A 21,568-nucleotide genomic window follows, 5' to 3' on the forward strand; every position below is an offset into this window, starting at 1 on the left:
ATAACAAATCGTGTTTATTACATTTTTTTTTACAAAATAATGAGAAAATATTTTTGAGGCTCAAAAAACAACAAAATATTGCTTTGAAAAGATAATGGCATAATTCATTTGAAATCTTGGAGGAGCAAAATGTTGCTTTCCCAAGATAATGAAATGTGCACAGGCCTGAAACAACAGTGAGGAGTAGCCTGAAGCTATTTCTGTCCGTGTCAGGCCTTGACTGCAAAGAAGTGTGGTGCACTGATCAACATCACCCTTATTCCTCTGACTGTAGACTATTTCACACAATTATTTCTATATCTTTTTTTTTTTTTTTTTTAATATCTTAATCAGTTGATCTTGTTAAATCATTACCATAGGGCAAATTTCATCATTATAAATGTGTTCTGTAATGCTTTGTGCTATCACACTCAGAATAATTGACACAGCGTTAGCAAGCATCCGTTCTAATGCTGAGAGAAGAATTTCTTACTTTCTTGAGCCTCTGGGTCAGGTCTGCCTTGTATGTTTGGAGAGCCTGTGCCTGCTTCTCTGCATTACTCAGGGCTTCATTTCTCTGCTGCTCAATTCTTTGATAAATAAAAAACACAAAGTTCTCTCTATGGAGATAAGATCAGGTGAATCTGCTCTCCTACACACATAGTGTTTGTACTACCTTTGGCTTCGACTGAATTGAACTTCAAGCTGTGCCTTCAAGGCTCTGAGGTCTTCTGTGAGATCCTCCACTAGCCTGTTCTTTATGACCAAAATCTCTTGAACTTCTCCGTGTTTTTTCTCCCAATCTCTGTGAAAACAGAACAAACAGAGAAGTGGGAGTAAAGTGCAGCACTGAGTGTTTCTCAAGAACAAAGGGGTGATCCAATCCCAGATGGAATGGAGACTAAGATGGCTTTTTAATTGGTGAGATGGGTGGATTAAATTTACAACTGGAGCAACAGGGTACAGAGCCACATACCTGAGTTCTGACCTATGAGAGTCTATTTCATTTTCCATGGCCTCTATTTGCTCTTTCATCAGAGAGGCACTGGATGATTTGGACTCCACTGCAGAGCCCAGGACACTCACCTGACATTATAAAAATCAATCATTCACTCAGCTAAAATTTAAGTTAATCAAATAAAAAATGTAAACAGAGACATTTAGCACATTGATGTTAAATCAATCAAGTGAATGCTCAGCACAGGGTGATTGACCCTGAGATTAATATTAATAATAAAAAAATAATTTATTGCAAATTTAAAATTTTCAGCAACGCATTTGCACAAATTATTCTACATGTTTTTTTCTTATTTCACTGTACTTCATAACTCACAACATCAAAAAAACAAAACCGCAATAAAGTAAGAACTGCTAGTAAATAATAGTAATATGGTTACTACTGTCAAAGTAGGCTATAGAGGGGAAACTCTATACTTTGGTTTTGTAGCTGGCCAGCTCAAGCTGTATGGCCTCCAGCTCGCTGATAAGATGTCTATTCTCCAGCAGTAAACAGGCCTTCTCCTCTTCCACACAGCTCACTTTCCTCCGAAGCTGAGCATTTTTTGTCTCTAGTTCATGCATACACAGGGATCGCCCAGTCAACGCCTGAAAAGGAATCCCCACCATGAACGAGTTCTGTCTTGAACCATATCCTGTCTGTGCTTGCATTGTAAAGTCATTTTCACAAGTTATATGAGTAAGGTACAATAGTAAAATAGCCTACATCTGACACCTCCGACAACTGTGAAGCTGTCGCCATAGATATAAGGGCCTATATTAAAGAATGTATTTTTGTTGAAGCCTTTTGACTAGTCAAGACAGTCACATAAAGGAAGTAGGTGATTTAACATGTCAACACTTGCATTTTACCAACTCACAGGAGAGGCCTTTGATTATTAGGTAATGGATAAGTTATCAGTGGCCATGCATGTGACCGTGATAATGTAGGCTCAGCTACCTTTGAGCCAGTTTCAGTCTGACTGCTGCAGGCCCTCCGTGGTGTTCCCATTTCAGGTGTACTCGGGATGCTGTTAGCTTGCATTATTTCTGGGAAGGGAGAGCACGTTCTTTGTGACAAAATTCAGATTCAGATTAAGAAGCAGAAGTGCTTAATAAAACTAAATCACGTAAGCTTCGTTTGTTTTTTGTTTAATTAACTAACGGTATGACATTGGTTTCATTACTGTAACATTAATGCGTGAAAACTGGACTGATGAAATCAAATGTCTGTATTCCTAGCAAGCAACTGCCATTAGCATTGAATACTAGGTTAGCAGTAACGCTAAATTAAAAAAAGGTTGACATTTTTGTCACTATTAAATTAAGAAAATAAAACAAAAGTTAAATTACAACAAGGCGATGTCTTAAACAAATGTTGTATTTCCTGAACTTTCTCAAGTTGACACTTGCTAGTTGCTAACTTCTTTCAAACAGTATGTCAGTGGCGTAAAGGAAATTAGCATAGTTAGCAGAATAGAACCTAGCTAGCAGCTACATTTGTGGTAAAGTTAGCAGAACACTTCAAAAGGAAAAGATAATACTCACTCTATATTTGAGTAACTTTTATCTATTAACTATTATCCTATTACGTTCCGTCTAAATAAGGCTATTCACAGACCGACATTCTTTTGATATTTCATAATGATATTTTGCATGACGGGTTTACAACTAGAAGCTAGCTAACAGTTGACCTGTGTTTTGGAGAAGGTGTTTTTATCTGACGTCATTACCGAACCTCTGTTGATGGAAATGAAAGGCTACTTTGTAACATGCTTCACTTTGGTTAATCCAGTTCATAGATCTATGAATCCAGTTGTAGACTGGTTGCAGCCTGGCTGTATTTTAAAATTCCATGGGCTAATTTGATATTTCATTATTCGAAAGGAAAGGACAGCAATTAAATTCAGTTCAATTTAATTAAAAATCCCTACTTATGTCATGTTCAGGCAATTACTTTTCATAACAGACACATGCTCTAAATTGAATGTATCCAAAGTGCTAGTGCACATTCTCAAATAAGCTACCCATGGCACACGCTCATCCCCTTTTCCATCGCACAGCACAGCTTCATCTAGTGGTGTTGTGCAAGAGGTGCAGCACTTTGAAATCAGTTGAGAACGGGTGATAACTGCTTTGCAGCATCCAAGCAGACCCTCAGAGAAGACCTTTGCATGACGAGAAGGAGAACATTGGCACGGTGAGATCACTACTCAGCGAGAACTCTAATTGCAAGTAGCACTTAATGTAGCCCTTTAAATTCATTGCGATTTTGTCTTATATAGGCTCGTGTTGTGAGATGTGGTATACCAACCATGGCAAGGGGTCTGTTGCCATGGATCTGCCTGAGAAAGCCCATCTACATCCAGGTAATACCCTGAGAAAATCGCTGTAACCTCACTGATTTTATGGGTCTTGCAATGGCTTTTATATTACACCAATGTTCCATGTATAACTGTTCGATCAATGGGAATCTTATACGAAATGGTTTTGTGTGGTTTGTCTTAACTATGAACTTTTAGTAGTAGCCTACGTTTAAGCGTTTCTCTTTCCAAAACAACGTTTCTCTGCAATATTCCTCGGCAAAGAAATTGAATACAGAATACACTGTAAAGCAGCCGCGTCGAATTTTAAGCATTTGAATTTGCTTAGACATAACAAACAACGTTTAGTGTGCATTCGTGTCAATCGATGTAGTGCATTCTCTGTCGATGCAATACTGTACAAAGTAGCCTACGTGTAGTCATTAGCTCGGCACAGGGGTTGCTGTAGCAACAGTGCTGCTGTAAAATAGCTGTACTTGTATTCACGTGATATTCCCACACCTAGGCTACATCTGAAAGGAAAATGTTGCTTGTAATTGTGTGTGAATAGTGTGCTTAGTGAGAAGGGTCGACTGTGTGACTGTGCTCGCAAATTCGAGCACTACGAGCAATGTCACGACAGTTCGGACTATGACGGGTATGGTGGGGTCTTCAAACGTGGCTTCCTATATTATTAGGCAGCTGAACACGATCCAGAACACAGTATGTCACAAGTATGCTCTCGGTTGTGCACATCGCATGCTGTTATTGGAGCCTAAACTATTTGTCTAGGCTGGAGCAAGGCAGCATACAACCGCAGACTCACAGGAGAGTACACGTTGCATGCACTATAAAAACATTCAGATATTCGTCCTCTCCCTCCTAGTTTGTGCACATTAGGCTACGACTTAATTTAGAGTTCAGAAATTGTTTGCTATTTCTAATGTAAGGGTTTGAACTGAGATCTACGTAGGCTAATAATAATTGGCACGAGTGCTTTTTACATCATGCAAGGCAAGCAATTCTCCATGGGGGCTTTGTGATATCATGCACTCCCCTAACATCAGCACTCCTCCTTTTAAATTACCCTTAATGCACAGTTGCAAAAATCAGTGTGAGAAATGTTAAAGTTGCTAATGGCTCAACTAAAAGAATTACGATTATTGGCATCACCTGGCCCCCCTTTCTTAATTTCTCATTATAAGCATGTTTCAGGGTTTTATTTATTTATTTATTTTTCTATCTATTTATTTATTTTGAGTTTTTCCAGTTTTCTGAAATGAGAATTCTTAGAATTGCACCTCACTCTGACCTGAACGCCGGTGGGCTATTGAGTGACCTGAGCGCAACGGCGTCCTCATGTTGGCCTTTGTTTTCCCTCCTCTTGTCTCACCACATTCTTTCTTACCAACGTGTTAAGAGTCGGGTCTCAGGGTAACACAAAGTGACAGCAATCACGGGAGCATCAGCTGTTGCTCTCCTGACTTTCTCGAGGTCACGTTTCATTAATGGATATGAGTGACCACAGCCCCAACCAGTTTTTTTTTAGCACTGAATGTGTATTGTTGATTCTGTATATTGTATAAGTGTGAAAAAATAGGCACAGTGTCAAAATGCAATTATGTCATTGCATCATTCATTATCAGTCCTACTTCCCTTTGAGTAAGTCTGTAATAAGTCATTAAATTGCTTCATAATCAATAGTCAAGCGCAGCATTTTTGTTGTCGTCTCTAATGATCGATTTCCCCGCCCGAGAATGATTTCCGTGGCCTGAGAGGGAGAGGCCCTCGTTAGAGCCACGTTGGGAAGTCATGACAGCGCGAGACATCTCTCTGTTCCAGCACAAAGTTGTCACCGTTGTCGCGTGTGTAATTACCTTTCCTGGCCAGGAAAGGGCATCGGTGACAGAAGGGGTGCTGGCAGGAGTACGAGAGGGCCGCCTCAGTGAGCTTGTTTGTCTGCCTGCGGTGGGAAGTAAATCCAGAACGTTGGCTGCATGAGGCTTAGTCAGGGTTATCTAATTCTGACAGGCCTCGGTCCCAATGTTAAGCTTAGAACCCCGACAAGTGACACACAGTGATAAGTAAGACTGCATGTGTGTCGGAGTGTGTGTGTGTGTGTGTGTGTGTGTGTGGGTGTGTGTGTGTGTGTGTGTGTGTAAAGAGCGACGCCCTCTAAAAATGTACTACAGGCATGGCCCAGTTAGATGCAGATAGATGGAAGCCTTGTTCATGCTTTAGCAGGCATCCATGAGTAATAGTGACTGTCCTCTTTTCTTCTCTCCTTAGTTGTTATATGTTGTCTGATCAGATTACTTCACTTCTGTGTCACTCCTCTTCTTTGCACGTTATGGCAAATGATTAATTTTATGAATACTTTCCATACGCCGTCCTTTCATGACTTTGTGGACTCCCAAAATGAAATGCAAATATTTTGCCTTTATTGCACCATTGGATCACATCCTCTGGTGTTGTCAGCTTTGTATTTGTGGATATCAGCCGTGCCTTTGGGTCTTATCCCACATCTCCTTGTAAGCTTGATGTGTTTCGCAACCCATGGCTATGATGTGAGAATGGGATTTTTTTAAAGAGAGACCCATGGAGGGATTTGACCCCAGGAAGTTGAATTTGATCTGACGAGACAAACCCTCCGTGACGGAGCTGAGTACAATGAGTCGACTGTCATCGTCTCTGTTTTTTTCCTGGAGCTTATACACAGGCTACAGGGGGGGGGGGGGGGGGGACAGCTCATTCTCCACTCGCCGCTCTGCGCTGTCACCACAACACATGACCTCTAATGTGGGCTGTGAATTGCTCACTGGTATTGAGATGTGAGGACGATGAGGCGAACATATGCACCTCTTTATACTGTATGCATGTAATGTTGTTCAGAATGTAAGTAAGCCATAAGCGTCAGCCCTTGCACACCCGGCGAGAAAATAAACGTATACATGATGAGTAAGACTCCAACTTACATAATCTTTTCACAGGCAGTTTGTGATTTTATTTTCTGTCAAAAAAACCCCCTCACCTGTTGGAGGGAACATGTGCCCATTGAGCCATAGGAGAGACTGAAAACCCCAGTGGGAAATCCTCACCCAGCAAAGCCCAACTGGAAGTTGTTCGTGGAAGTCTTGGTGATGTCTAGCTTGGTGATGTCCAGACAAAACATGCTGTCTGTCTGGCAACTCTAAAGCCCCTGGAAGCCAGTGTTGTCTCACTGTAGCAGTTAAACCAAAAATATACCTTCCCAGATGGTTTGAATAACAAAGACACACTCACATTTTCTGTCTGTTTTGATATGTTATGACACACAGTTGCTTCCAGGCATACTCCACAGCACACCACGGATTTCTTTTTAGCAAAATCTGGATTGCACAGCTGAGCGTGTTATCAGTGTCCTCCCCCTTTCCTTTGGGAAAACCTCCTTTTAAAAACTTGAGAGTTATTTTGCATTCAACCACTGGAGACCTGTCCTCTCCTCAGGGGCCTTCTCCCTTATTAGAAACAGGGTGTGTGGGGGGGGGGCAGACTGTAAACGGGTCCTCTATTTTTGTGCCGCTCTCGGGCACAGCCACCACCACACAGCCAGATGCCAGGTTCCATTTTATTCCCCACGGACTCAGAACCCATCAGAACCGGGTCTCATTTACTACGGCAACCAGGCTGGCCTAGAGAGCTCTGGGCTCAGTGGTGATGCGGCAGAGAAGTATGTCAAGCAGAGGAGCTAAATGAGGTTATAAAGGGAGAGAGAGGAAGTAGACACGCACACATACACATACCGTGTACACACACACACACACACACACACACACAAAAACAGTGTCAGAGAAACTCACAGTGTGGAAAAAGCGTAAGTCGGACAAAGGAAAGAGGCACAGGATCAAATCAATGGCTGAATGAAGCTAAAGTTAGTATTTCCCTGAAGGCTTTTATATTTTGTTCAGGTGTTCTCATACCTTCCAAGAAAAGTGCATTTTAAAGAAGCCTATTACGGTCCTGTCCTCAAAACCCACCTTTTCCCTTTGTCATTTGGACAGATGATATGGTCATTGGAGTGCAGATTGCCTCTCATTTGACTCACCACGACAACAGGTGAATTTGATAAACCATCAAAGATCTGCCCCATTACTGTAGCTGTGCAGGCTTAAGAAAATATCAATACTTCACATCTCCCATTACAAGTGCTTTTCTTGTATGGCTGTCTTGTTACAAAGAACTTTACAGGATATCATAACCTACTGATCCATACTAATACTATTTGGACGAAAGAGGAAAGATCTTTCGTTGTTGAATGCACAGCCATTTACTAACCTTTGATACCCCCTCCTATCCAGGCACTCTAAATAAAGGAAAACCTTTGCACCTAACTTCAGGTTGCATGTTTTGGTGGTTTGGTTTCCAAACCTACACTTTGGAAGAAAGTTCTCAATTTGCAGCCAGGATTTGCCTGCCAGGCTTCTAAAATTAGCCTAAGCAGCGCAAATGCTCACTCTAAGTACTATTGACATAGCACTTTACACTGGGGCTAGAGAGACTGGTGAAAAGCTGTGGTTAGGGACATTGTTGACGTGAACACCAAGAGTCTTGAAGAGACAAAAGAGGGCTGATATTCTATTGCCTGTGAGCCGTGTCCAGAGCCGTGCAGCATACTGCAAGTGTGGAAGTGTTCAGAGGAAATATTTACTGTTGCTATACATGTGCAAGGAGGCATATAAAAAGATTACATCTTGTGGGAATATTTGCATTGTGTCAATAAGCAGTTCCGGCTCCTAGGTGTGTGTGTGTGTGTTTGTGTGTGTATTTGGGCCTACAGCAGAATATCTGACAGTTACTCATTGTTCTCATGCTCTCTTTACTGATTACTAGTATCCCCATACTGATACATGTGTGTGTGTGTTTGTGTGTGTGTGTGTGTGTGTGTGTGTGTGTGTGTGTGTGTGTGTGTGTGTGTATTTTCTGGTATAGAGACGGCCAGATTACGTGTGTATGTAGCTGCTTGGATAGAATAAGTGTGGGAGGTTTGGTGTGTGTGTTTGGTGGTGGGGACAGTGGAGATGGGCTCTCTGAAAGTCCCACTGCATTGATGATTGAGCAGGAGTCAGATCCCCCATCAGCCAGTAGCATCAGCTGGACGTCTCTCTCTCCCCATCAGAGCATCTGTCTCCTGGGAGCAGGAAGAGAGGGGCTTGATGGGATGGGATGAGCCCCCAGCGCTCGTAAAAGGGAGTAGGCAAAGAGAAGAGAGGTCCAGGAAGTGTACCACCTATAGGAAAGTCTGAAGCTAGCAGATGACTACCCACAGTCATCTAGAGAACCATCATGTGAAAGTAGTGAAAAATCAGTATTTTACCCTTTTTTGCGTGTATTTCTTATGGTCATTTATGTTTTCTGTACCGATACGTATTTGTTGTGTCTTTGGTCTGTATTAGAGCACCATTTGTTTATTCTTGAATTCAATGGGAGCCTGTCTCGAGACCTTTTGCTCATCACCAGGTGTGATAACCTCAATGTTTGTAGAAACGGTATGGGGCCAGGCCTCTGAAGAACATTCCAGACAAAAGGGGGTAGTTTTAATTGAAGAACAATGGAGTGGCCAGACCTGATGGTGTGACGAGAGGCCATGTCCATACAAGATCTAAAACAAGATTTAAATCAAGGATGTTCCCTGTTTCAGCAGAGACATTGGTGAAACCTTTGGGTGAAGCTGGCACCTCTCCCTTGTTGTATCATTGTATCATGATTGTAAAGAAAATCAGTTTCCTGATTTTGCAGCATCCTGACCGAGTTTCCAGATCACTTGTTTGGTACCAAAAAAATGACCAACACATTGCTGACCATTGCCGCTTCTCAGAGAAACATCATCCTGAGTGAGTGGCAGAGTGGCTCTGTCCACTTCTGTTACTGTCTACGGGTGTTGTCCCCAGGATGTGTCTGAGGCCTCTGACTCCTGTGGTCAGATTGCCTGATTAGCAGTGTCCCCTCTAGAAAATTGACGGAGAAATTTTATTTTTATTTTGGTCTGAGCAGATACAAGAGGACTATGATTTCTCATCTCCTGCCTATCAATCTCCTTCTCTCTCTCTCTCTCTCTCTCTTCATGCTTACACTCTTTCTTTTGCCATACTGTAGCTCTCCCTCATTCCCTCAGACAGAGGGATCCTCTCTGTCCCACTCCCTCGTTTTTACCCCCTCTCTTTTCTCTCTCTCTCTCTCTTTCTCTCCCACTCTCCTCTCTATCTCTCTCTTTCTCTCCCCCTCCCTCCTCTGCTCTCTCTGTCTCCCTCTGTGCAGCAGGGAGGAAGCCCATTAGAAGGAGAGCTCTGAGGAATTGCTTTATGATCATGAATTATGGATGACTGGTGAGCAGGCTGCAAAAACAAGTGTCAATGCAGAATTTCTCTCCACTTGATCCGCCTCTTTCCCATTTCGTTCCCCCTCTTTCCCCCCTCCCGACACCCACCCCTATCCTTCTCAACCGCCACGCTCATTTTTCGTGAGCCAGTCCCATAGACGGGTCTGAGGATTATGTTCCCAGCAGACACTCACGATCCCCCACTGTCCCCAACACACACGCCTGGCACACTCCAACCCGAGCGGATGCCATCCCAGGCCATGGCCCCCTGGATGAGCTCTGCTCCAGAGGGGAGATGCAGAGGGTGTGTTGGGGGGGGTGGGGAAGCCCAGGGTGTGGTGAGCGGATGTGGGCGTCGTGTAGGCACGCAGGCCTGGCCTCCTCCGCCACAGCTGTGCCCACACGGGGGGAAATTACAGGCCTGGAGCACGACGGCGTCTCCGACAAGCGCTCGGCCCATCTGCCTCCTCCGTCGCATTCCCGACAGCGAGAGGGAGAGCGCCGCATGCTCATTAGCGCTAGGCTAAAAGAAGCTATCTCCCTGATCCCTGTTACATTGATCGGCCAATTACCACGCTTTATTGAGAACAGGGACAACAAGGCCTGTACTTTCCCTCCCAGCAGGCACCTGCTAGATGGAGAGTTGCCCGTTAGTAACATTGTGTTCTATTCATAGAGAGATCAGCTATGCATGGAAAACATTGGCATCATTAATGCCTATAGTAGATTGTCAGTATACAGATCAGATTCAGTAGTTGTAGTGCTGTTACACTTTTTGAATTCCACCATGAAAGATTACTATATTTTTTCCAGATCCCAATGTAGTTTTCGTATACTGTAGGAACTAATAAATAGTCATTTAAACTCAATAAGGTATAGGGTATATCCATTTTGCTGTACAGATGTGAAAAGCATGCCTGGTAAATGTCATCAGCACTGCCTTTTCCTTTCCTGCCTGCCATGTTCCAAGACTAGTCTACGCCTGATCAAGCCGGATAGCAAATGATACTGCACCCTAATGAGTCAAAATTATTTGATACTAATGAAAGAATCTCTCCACGGACTCTGTATCCCATCCACCACCTGTGGGCATACTGAGAGTGTAATGAAAAGGTGCATAAAGACCCTCAATCGATAGCTCCTCATTTTCCACCCTAACAGTGAACCAATGAGAGGCCGCGGACAGACACCAGTCATCTCCAGGCCAGCGTCTGCTATTGATTGTGTAGGCTGAATGCATATGTGTGTGTGTGTGTGTGTGTGTGTGTCGGTGAAGAGAGCTATCTCCATAATGGCTCCATGCCGTTAACATGCTGTAATCAATAGGAAAAACCGGTGTAATGAATTTGCATGATTACCAGCGCTCCCCTAACAAGTCACCATGCTTAAGTGTTACAGTAAACAGGAAGCAATGAAACCGTCTGCAACCCACTTTCCAAAACCCTGCAAAAAGCTGTTGTGGCTTCTCTGAACAATCGCCAGATTTGTGGCGTAAATCCCAAGTGTGTGGTGGTCTAACTATGAAATGAATATTGCATTTACACCCTCTACGGTTACACACCCATCACTGGGCTGGCTGGGCACGGCCATGTTGAGTCTGAACACACCAATGCAGACACATGGAGATGTTTAGTGTTTCTTATTTCTTTTGCTGTAATGGCAGATAAGGGTTAGGCTGTCATCAAGAATAGCTTCACTGTGATAACAGAAAGTACTCGTTCAGCATTGGCAATCCCTCGGTGCTATAAATATAAGTTGACTTATCACGAAATGGGCCATAAAAATGAAATGCTATCAAGTGTTGCTCTGTGGGAAGTATAGAAAAACATATTGGCTGTTCCTTTCAGTGGAACAGACCGCTCCCATTGTATTTAAACTGTTGCACTTAGTCCACTATTTCCAGCTGTATCGCTTGGCAGCACTGAGACTGAGAAACATGGACAAACGTATTTTGGGGTTTGTGTGTGTGTGTGTGTGGGTGTAAGACAAAGACACAGAGAGAGTTTGTGTGTATGTGTGAGTGAGTGTGTGTGTGTGTGTGTGTGTGTGTGTGTGTGTGTGTGTGTGTGTGAGGCAAAGAAAGAGAGAGAGTTTGTGTGTGTGTGTGTGTGTGTGTGGTGTGTGTGTGTGTGTGTGTGTGTGAGTGTGTGCGTGCGTGCTACTATTATATCACATTCCCTCCCCCACACTGCAGGTGGTGTGGCGATGGAGTCCACGGCCGTTGTGATTGATATTCTATGCTGGCGTCAGGTCTGCACGGGCTGCTGAATTTTTTACATCCTCTGGGCCGAGGCGGCGGAGAGAGAAACACGGCGCTGCGCCGGCAAAAGCGCGGCAGCAGGGGAACCGCTGCCCTGCTCGCCTGTCAGGGAGAGGGGGGATTTGTTGATACCGGATCCGCCATGCTCCCATGGAAACGTCGCGCTGTCGTAGGGGGGGGGGGGGGGGGGGGGGACCCCTCGCGTGGTCGAAACACACCTGTGGGAGGTGACCTGGTTTTTGCCTTCAAGCTCAACACTTGAGCGAGTGAAATGTTATACTTTTGTCTCATTCTGGTCTCATTCTGTGTGTGTGTGTGTGTGTGTGTGTGTGTGTGTGTGTGTGCGTGTGTGTGTGTGTGTGTGTGTGTGTGTGTGTGTGTGTGTGTGTGTGTGTGTGTGTGTGTGTGTGTGTGTGTGTGTGTGTTGGAGAGGGGTGCTTTGAGCACAGGCTAGTTGTGGTGTTTGAACACTGTTTGGGGGCTGATGCAGTGAAGATATCAGAGGGCGATTACGGGGTTCCTGGAAGGAGAAGTGTGGTTCTCTAATTAGATTAATTTTATTGATATAATCATTTGAGCCTCATTTGGAAAGCAGTAGAGGTTGGCAAGTGCTTAGAGCAGCAGTTTGTTTAGACATTTGTTTTTTTAGATGTTTCTTTCTTCAACCTATGTTAAGAGAAAGAAATAGCTTTCTTTCTTCCTTCCTCATCCTGTGAAGTTTAGTGTATAGCATTGCAAAGAAAATCCAAAGTGCAAAGCAAGTTTGGTGTATGGCATCGCTAAGTAATCCAGTGCAGAACAAACCAAGCTGCCTCTTTTGACTGGGAGCCTTTTCCATTCTGCTAAGGAAAAGGGAGATTTTTTAAAGTCTGACGTGGATCCTTGCCATACCACATCCTGAGAGCTCTTCAATGGGAGATTAGGACAGTATGCAGATTCCGTATGCAGAGGGGGAGGAGGAGGAGGAGGGTTTTCTGGCTCAGACTAGGCGCCGGATGAGAAAGTGATTTAGTCCTGACGGGTTGCAAAGTGCCAGGAATGGCGTCCAGCACGTCCGAGACCGTATACAGCCTCTCCTGGGACTCCCCGAAAAACGAGCCCGTTAGGAGCTGCCAGCTGAGGAAGAAAAGGTGTGGGGTGGGGGGGTGGGGGGGTGGGGGGGCAACTGACTTAGCAAAGTGAGCTTGATGCTGATTTCTATGACAACAGCTCTCCTGGCCCTGTGGTCAGGCTGGTCTGGAAAGTCTCTTTCGCACCAGAGGGATTTTTGCAAAACATATTCGTTCTTAGAACGCTTTTTCTCTTGTGTTCGGACAGGACAGATTTTGGGATTATTAAGTTCCTCTGACTGTTAGTTCCTATAATTCTTTCAGCTCGTACCTCAGGGTTTTTTTTTTTGCCCTTTCCCTTGATTGGTCCAAATCATAAGCCAAACCCACTGTCAAACCTGCAATCATAGCTGGCCGTCATTAAGATCCACACTGCCTGTGTAAGCAAAAATATACTAAAATACACTTCTGTCAGAGACTTTATTAACCAGAATGGACGGCGTGCAGAACGCACTCTGCTCTGCTCTGGTCCAAATAGATGGTGAGCAGAATTGTGCAATGGCAGCAACATCTGCTACACCAACAATACATCACTTTCTGTTGCAATTAGCCTGAATATAGGCCTATACTACACAGGAATACAGCTTGCTGATGTTAACCATAAACAAGCTCAGTTTTATTTATCCTGTCCATACCTATAAATCTCTGTTTATAATTTAAGGGGGTGGGTCATGGAAAAGTAGTATAAAAAAGATGTAAGGTGATCGAGTTTTGCCATGTTAACCTATGGAGAGTGATGGACCATGGGTCATTAAGGACACTTATTTGGCTGTGCAGTGTTCTAACCCATGTACAACCATAGTGAAATAACAGTTTGCAATAACAAAGGCTGGATCAAACAGATAGCAGAACCAAACGAGAGTCCCAGCCTCCCCTGTCACCCTGGCTTTGTGATACAGCAAGTAGGAGACAGAGAAAAGAAACGACAGCAGAGAGTGAGAGTGAGATAGAGATGAAGGGAAGAGACAGAAAACCAGGAGGAAAGAAGGAACGGGAGGAGAGAGAGAGAGTGGGGTCAGAAGGGGAGAGGAGAGGCAGAAGACTGAGTCAGTCTAGGAGACATCAGTGGCTACATTAGCGTCTCTGTGCCAACTCTGAGACGATAGAGAGTGATGGGCTGACATTAGGAAGGCCACTGAATAGAGTGGAATTAGATTAGAGAAGGGGGAGATTGACAGGCTGGACAGGAGCTGCCCAGAAGAAGGGGCGAGCTACAGCCAGAGAGGGAGAGAGGGGCAGCCATTGGGGAGGATCACTCAGGCTGCCCAGTGCTCTATCCATCATTTATACCAGGATCATGTGCCAAACCTCTCAAGTCCTGCACAAAAGCTGACTGGTGTGTTTGTGAGAGTGTAAATGCGTGTGTGTGTGTGTGTGTGTGTGTGTGTGTGTGTGTGTGTGTGTGTGTGTGTGTGTGTGTGTGTGTGTGTGTGTGTGTGTGTGGTGTGGTGTGTGGTGTGTGTGTGTGTGTGTGTGTGTGTGTGTGTGTGCGTGCATGTGGGTGGGCACCATTTTCAATCAATCCTGCCCACTGTAATTAAACACGGTCAGGAAGTGTCAGATATGCCCTCGGGTCTTAGGTCAGTTCGGTGTCAGGGAACTGCCCCGTGATGACCCCGGCATGAGGACATCTCCGCGTCCGAGCAGGGATCGATAATGAGGTCCTGGTGAGCAAAAACATATCGAAACATGCCTGATCTATCGCCCCTCGTAAAATAGCTCTTCGAGAGCCTTTTCAGGTTCTCAGACACACTCCGGGAGGATAAACATAGAGCCGGAGAGTTGATGCGTATCGACGGATGTGAAAACATGAGGCGGACAGACAGACAGCACCACAGGCAGAAAGACGGCGAGACGGAGCTGGAGTTATGGGCCTATCAGCAGAACAAATTGAAAGGAGAAGGCGAGGAAAGGGAGCGACTAGGCAGGGAATGTCCATCACCACCACCCCAGCGAATGACAGACGCATGCATCATTGATAGATTAATAAAGTGGGCTCCCAAAAGTCTGTTAGTTCTTGGGTTCCTTTTCCTCCCTGCCGCTGGGATAATAGGCTATACCATTACTGACAGAGATAAAGCGTTTATTATCTCGAGCTCACAATGTTAAAGTGATGCATTAGAGACAAAACAATCATCTCACAGTTGCTGTGAGGTAATAAGAATCGCTAAATTGCACGTTGGTCCTCAAATTGGAATAATTTTTCTGACAGGGAAGCTCTTCCAGAGAGCTGTTTGTCTAGTTAACATTTATGCAATGCAGAGGCAGTGTGCAGTGGGAAAACGAAAAAAAAAAAGGATATTGATGAATGATCCACCAAAGAAACGGAATGCACATTCAGTATAGTTTCATACTGAGCTAATATACTGTAGGTGCCACAGCAGGGTACCTGTTTGATGAACTGCAATGGCTCCAGCAGATGAAACAGGCTATCCAGACCAGAACCCATGCACTGTAAGACAAACCATCACATTTAGTTCAGTGACATTGAAGGGCAAATCATGTCACAATATTCTAAATTATTACGAGACACGTGAGGCTGTCTCCTCTGTGGCGCTGAGAGTGCACTAATACACACGGAGGTGTACACAATACACACATTACAAGGCTGAAACCAGCGAGCCTGGAGAACAGCCAGAATAGGAATACTCAATCATGCATTTTATATTCTTCCTCCGTCTCACATTTGTGTCGGCGGTGGTGCAGCGTGGCGAAGGGGTGGTGTGGTGTGGCATGGCGCGCGCGCCTCTCAGCCCTGCTCCGTTGTTTGTTATTGTTCCTGTCACCTCGGTTGAGAGCATTTACGTCAACAGCGGCCTTGTCGCGCACTGCCTGAACCCGCACACACGCTGCCTGACAAAGGGGCAAGAGACAGAGAGATGAAGGAAAAGGCAGTGAGACAGAGAAAGAGATAGAGAGAGACAGAGAGAGAGAGAGAGACAGAGAGAGAGAGAGAGAAATGAGTGATGGTAGAGTCTGTGTCCAACTAAGCATGTCACTCTCAGATATATATATATATATACTGTATATATATAGTTATATATAATTATATACAGCTATCGACCCTCTCTTCATCCCCTTATCCCCCCTTAAAAAACAACAACCCAATTTCTATTTGTGTGTTTTGTTTGGATGGCCACCTTACTAACTCCCTCCCCAGACACTGGGATAGTAAATACCATCGGTCTCAATCATTTAGAAAGCGAAATGTCAGGCCACGAGAGGGATTAAACACGCTGCATCATCATGACATTTCAATTTCAAATGTTTACCGTTAGCTGCGGGCTCTGGGCTCGACTCGGGCTTAATCGGAATGCAGTCTTCATCTAGCCTCTGTCCTCCGTCCTGCGTCTTTGTGTTTCAATCGTAGGCCCCGCAGCGCTGGGAGGCTGTGAAATGAACAGTGCGGAAAGAAAAGGCATATGGTGTGGTGTACCTGCAGTGACTGTCACTTCAGCACAAGGGGCTTGTTTAATAGTTTTTCCACCCAGCCATCCAAGAAAACCGCCTGAAAGTATGGATGACTTCATCTGGGTTGAAATCGGAGATGAATTGCTTCCTGTTCTTTCAGTCGGGTACAATAAATAAATAAATAAATAAATAAGCAAGCATCTTGCCCGGGTGAAGCCCCTTCAGAAACCTCTGTTTCAAGCACCTCTGTTTTGTGCATCTGAAATTCTTTCAGTGGATTATTTTGCCCTAGCTTGTTGTCACCGGGGCACCATGAAAGAAAGAAAAAAAGAAAAAATGCTCGTCTTGAAGCATAATGCCAATGAATCACTCCGGTCCTATTGCACTGTAGCTTTTACACCTATTCTGGGTGAAAATTGCATATTTCATGAAGCATCTGCAGTTTTGCTGCCTGAAGGAGCTATTTATATCGGCTCATGCGACCTGTCAGCCGGTGGAGATGACAGCGAATCCCCCCCCCCCCCCCATCACAGGCTCCTGCGGAGCCAAGCGCCTTCCAGCTTCCCCTCGCACGTGGAAGCCACCGTCAGCTTCATTTGCACTCTCCAGCTGTGCGTGAAAAGTGTCCGAATAAAGCCTGGTGCTGAGCCTCCCGTAGGAAACGCAGGACTCTGGGCAGGTTGCGTAGAGATGAGATGATGCCTCGGGCCACAGTTGGATGTTGCATTAAACATAGTGCTTAGTAGATAGAGTGTGTGCAGGTATAGATTCCTGATGATATTTGGAAATAAAAGCCAAAATCCAAATATCTGATCAGATGTGTGTTTTTTTGTTACGATGTGTGTTTCTGAGGGAGGAGAGATACACAGATAGTGTCTGGCCTGCAGCTTTTATTCCTCGGTCTCCCCTGCGTTGGTGTACTGAGTAGTCGGCACAGAAGCAGAGGAAAAAGTACAAATGGCGCTGCAAAAGTGCAGCCAGCTAACTGGCTTTATGGACGCAGTGCACTGCCAAAGAATTCCTGCACCGTCGTCCAACTTGTTTGGCGTCACTCTAACCAGACTGTTGGGTGACGTGACATTTCTCTGCAATCTGCTGACCTTATTGGCAAATAATGCTCACTGCAGCATCTCTCTAAAGATCGAAAAAAGAGCAAACTTGAAATAATAATAAAAAACATTTACAACCTTGTCTGCCTGTCTGATTAAGAAGAGACTATGAAATAGGCTGCCAGCCCAGAGGCTTTGATATATTTGTCACATAAATTTGAAATTGGCCACGCTAAATGTTTTAGGGTAAAGAGCGACTGACCCATTTTCAAGGAATACATTTTTCTCTCTTCCTCTCCCCCCTCCCTCTCTCTTCTCTCTTTCTCTCTCTCTCTCTCTCGCCATCCCTCTCTTTCTCCACGGCCAGGCCCGATTTTCCTACCTGCACATGAAGTACCTGTTCTTCTCCTGGCTGGCCGTGTTTGTGGGCAGCTGGGTGGTGTACGTGGAGTACTCCTCCTACACAGAGCTGTGCCGGGGCAGGGAGTGCAAGAACGCAATCGTGAGTATGACGCGGCTCCTGTCATGACTACTGTAAGGTTCAAATGAAGTTAGAAGATAGTCATCTAATGGAATCACACTGCACTGACTACTAACACAGCACGCACAAAGATAGTATCAATGAAGTATCTATAAGAGCTAAAGGTGCGGTCTGCGATGCTGCTGAAAGATATTTGACATTTGAGTGCAGTATGCAATCAATTTGCATCTCACCCTGCCTGGCTTGGCCTCCTTGTTTCCCATTTGCAGAGCCAGCACTGTACATAGCTGTGTTTTAGGCTGGCAGTTTGACAGTTTTTTAATTTGACACAAAGTGTATTAGATGACAATCAAGAAACGTCACCTTTAAAGATGGAAATGGTCAAACTATTTGAATCTCCCTCGCGTCACTGACATTTACAGCGTCATCAGCTCAGGCCCTTTGTCCCTTGTGCTTTCTCTTTCCCAGTGTGACAAATACAGGACGGGGGTGATTGATGGCTCGGCATGCAGCAGCCTGTGCGAGAAGGACACTCTCTACCTTGGGAAGTGCCTGTCTGCCAAGCCCAACAACCAGGTCAGAATCACCGCGCTCTCGTCACTTGTCACTGTCAACACTTGTTCCCATTAGTGCAGCCCTGCTCGCTCCCTACTTAGTGCGACACTAAATGACTTCCGCTGGGTGACTCTCCTGTCTTGATGATGTGTGTGTGTGTGTGTGTGTGTCTGTGTGTGTGTCCCTGGCCAGGTGTATTCTGGGAGCTGGGGAGACCTGGAGGGAATCATTAAGTGCCAGATGGAGGAGGTGCCTCACTATGACCTGGTGGCCGAGATGGAGCCCAGGAAGGAGACAGCATCTTTCGACAAGCCCACCAAGGGCACCTCTGTGGAGAAATTTAAAGAGATGGTCCTGGGCCATCTGAAGGTCAGCAGCGGCTAAGATTGAGATGCTCATATGGCTTAATACCTCTTTTTTTATTATTATTTGAACAGCTTACATTTTTACCTCCACCAAGGTGTTTATTGTTTCATCTGGTTTGTTTGTTTGTATGTTTGTTTGTTTGTTTGTCTGTTGCCTTTGTTTTTCTATTTCACTTTACATTATATTTGGCTGACACTTTTTAACCAAAGTGACTTATAACATGGTAAAAAAAAAAAAATGTAAGAGCAATTCTAACAACAGTTTTGCAACAATAAACAAAAACCACAATAAGTGCATCAATGAGTGTAGTAAGTGCATCAATGAGTACAATTGTCCGTAGGATCAGCAAGACTAGTTGTAGTAGTGCTATGAGAGGAGACCTGGGTATTTGAACAGCTTACATTTCTTTTAATCCAATTGACCAGTGGGTTAGGGGGCAGCGAAGGACAAGTGTAGGAAGAGTCTAGGGGCTTATCTAAGGCAAGGTTTCATGCTTCATTCTTGTGTTTCTTGTGATCTGGAGATAACAACACCGGACTGCTTGGCCAGCAGCTTAAATAAATAAGTGGGGCATGGTCCAAAGACCTTCAAGGTCATGTGACAACACCGGCTTCTCTAAATCGATTCATGTTTTCATTATAATGAATTAATAAAGACGAGAAGAATTATTCATTATAACGAAGGTGCTGGGGGGAGGAGTGGTCAGTATGCATATTACATATGGGTCCAGGTAAACATGGGGACTGGGCTTCCATTCTGACCTGTGGTCATGTTCCAATCCTACATCTTTCTGCGTTCTACTTCTTTAAACTTTTCACAATCCTACTCTCATTCCCTTTGATTTCCTCTCAATCTCTACTGTCCTATCATAATGAAATTAAAAAAAATAACACATTTGTTTTTTTTTTTCTGTTCAGACAAAAGTGGGTGATCAGGCTAACCTTCAGAACCTGGCGACCTTGGTCCTCGGGGTGGCCGACGCCAACAAGGACGGTCAGATCTCGCTGTCGGAGGCGCGCTCGGCCTGGGCCCTGATCCAGCTCAACGAGTTCCTCCTGGCCGTGGTGCTGCAGGACCGCGAGCACACGCCCAAGCTGCTGGGCTTCTGCGGCGACCTGTACGTGGTGGAGAAGGTGCCGTACGCGCCGCTCTACGGCCTCAGCCTGCCCTGGCTGCTGGAGCTGTGGATCCCGGCGGGCCTGCGGCGCAGCATGGACCAGTGGGTGACGCCGTCGTGGCCGCGCAAGGCCAAGATCTCCATCGGCCTGCTGGAGCTGGTGGAGGACGTCTTCCACGGCACGTACGGCAGCTTCCTCATGTGCGACGTGAGCGCGGCCGGCTTCGGCTACACCGAGCGGCACGACCTGAAGGTGGTGGACGCGCGGCGCATCGTGCCCGAGGCCGCCTTCCAGGAGGCCATGCGCGAGCGCCGCTGCGAGGCGGACGGCGACTGCGTGTACGGCGCCGACTGCCTGACCACGTGCGACCTCACCAAGCGCCGGTGCACCACCGAGGTGACGCGGCCCAACCTGGCCAAGGCGTGCGGCGCGCTGAAGGACTACCTCCTGTGGGGGGCGCCGGCGGACGTGCGCGAGGAGCTGGAGAAGCAGCTGTACGCCTGCATCGCGCTCAAGGGCGCCACCGAACAGATGGAGATGGAGCACTCGCTCATCCTCAACAACCTCAAGACGCTGCTCTGGAAGAGGATCTCACACACCAAAGACTCCAAGTGAGGGGAGGCAGACCAGGCGAGACACCTGTCCAGGTGGGGGAGGAACGGCCAGGCGAGGCAGAAGCTCCTGTGAATGCTGTTCCTGGTGGGTATGATGCATCAGGCTGGCCTTTCGAACGCGTGCAATCTAGGCTGGGAAAATGTGAATTACTACTACTTTTTTGATCAGGTCGCCACAGAATGATTGATCCGACTGATTTATTTATAACTTGTCTCTAAATTATTGCCACGTTTTAATTGAGGACGATGGACATCTTTTTGTCCACTATAACCTTTTTTTTTAAAGATGCCCTACATGGACCAAAACGGTTAAAAGATTCAGGGCCCTAATTTGAATGATGGGTCAAGTGCAAAGTTCTGCAGTGGGCAGAAATGAACTAAAGCTAATTTTATTAAATGTATTTGCTAATTTAATGCCATGGGCAAGATTCTAACATAGGAGGGTCAGCGTGATGATTCCACGTGCCACTGACGGCTTTAGTTCATGTGTGACACTTTGCCCGCCTCATCATTTTAATTAAGGCTCCAAATTAACGCTCCAAAGACCAGCAAACTGCTAGTGGACTGTCACGTCCTCCAGGGACCATTAGGAGCTCTGTAGCAACTGCCGGCCATCCTGCAACTCTCTTCCACAACCTCATTAGAAGACAAGACTGGACAATTAAACCATACATAGGGAACAACACTTTCTAGTCTCAACGAGAGGGGATCAATCTGTTTTTTTGTTTGTGTTGTAAAATTTCGGAATTGTTTTTTCAGAAAGCAGACCAACTGCCTATGACTGCTGCAAAGCACTTTTTAAATTGAATTGTCTTTCATCTATTTGATGTTTTTAAATCTCCAGACGGAACTAGCTGGTCAAGTTTTGATGCTGACCCAACCCTATTACCTGTTCTAAATTGTTACTGGAAAAGTCAACTCAATGCAGTCTATGATTTAAGACAGGTGTCATAAATGTATATTAAAAAACTG

At 45.3% G+C, this 21,568-nt stretch overlaps 2 protein-coding genes across 2 annotated transcripts in view; one reads left to right on the forward strand and one right to left on the reverse strand.

The window, feature by feature from the left end:
- The window catches only part of LOC134102402 (coiled-coil domain-containing protein 18-like), a 36,871-nt gene extending 34,259 nt beyond the window's left edge, over positions 1-2,612 (reverse strand). Inside the window, exons 1-6 of the mRNA XM_062556494.1 lie at positions 2,524-2,612; positions 1,937-2,025; positions 1,414-1,584; positions 956-1,065; positions 656-784; positions 473-569 (exon numbers count right to left, since the gene is read on the reverse strand). Of these exons, the coding sequence (XP_062412478.1) occupies positions 473-569; positions 656-784; positions 956-1,065; positions 1,414-1,584; positions 1,937-2,020 (591 nt within the window). The 5' untranslated portion in view covers positions 2,021-2,025; positions 2,524-2,612. The remainder of the gene's footprint in view (positions 1-472; positions 570-655; positions 785-955; positions 1,066-1,413; positions 1,585-1,936; positions 2,026-2,523) is intronic.
- Positions 2,034-20,986, forward strand: LOC134058300 (divergent protein kinase domain 1A-like). The gene is made up of 7 exons (XM_062515557.1): positions 2,034-2,105; positions 3,039-3,175; positions 3,261-3,344; positions 17,830-17,964; positions 18,412-18,519; positions 18,691-18,867; positions 19,782-20,986. Exons 3-7 carry the CDS (start codon positions 3,291-3,293, stop codon positions 20,595-20,597), a joined length of 1,290 nt encoding a protein of 429 aa, XP_062371541.1. The 5' UTR covers positions 2,034-2,105; positions 3,039-3,175; positions 3,261-3,290; the 3' UTR covers positions 20,598-20,986.
- The last annotated feature ends 582 nt before the right edge of the window (positions 20,987-21,568 follow it).

The sequence above is a fragment of the Sardina pilchardus genome, chromosome 15 (assembly GCF_963854185.1).
Source record: "Sardina pilchardus chromosome 15, fSarPil1.1, whole genome shotgun sequence".
Taxonomy (NCBI): domain Eukaryota; kingdom Metazoa; phylum Chordata; class Actinopteri; order Clupeiformes; family Clupeidae; genus Sardina; species Sardina pilchardus.

Excerpts from the sequence above, each read along its gene's own strand:
- LOC134058300 (XM_062515557.1), top strand. The coding sequence starts at position 3,291 with ATGGCAAGGGGTCTGTTGCCATGGATCTGCCTGAGAAAGCCCATCTAC. Across the intron at positions 17,965-18,411 it reads GGGAGTGCAAGAACGCAATC|TGTGACAAATACAGGACGGG; the intron begins GTGAGTATGACG and ends TCTCTTTCCCAG. Across the intron at positions 18,868-19,781 it reads TGGTCCTGGGCCATCTGAAG|ACAAAAGTGGGTGATCAGGC; the intron begins GTCAGCAGCGGC and ends TTTTCTGTTCAG.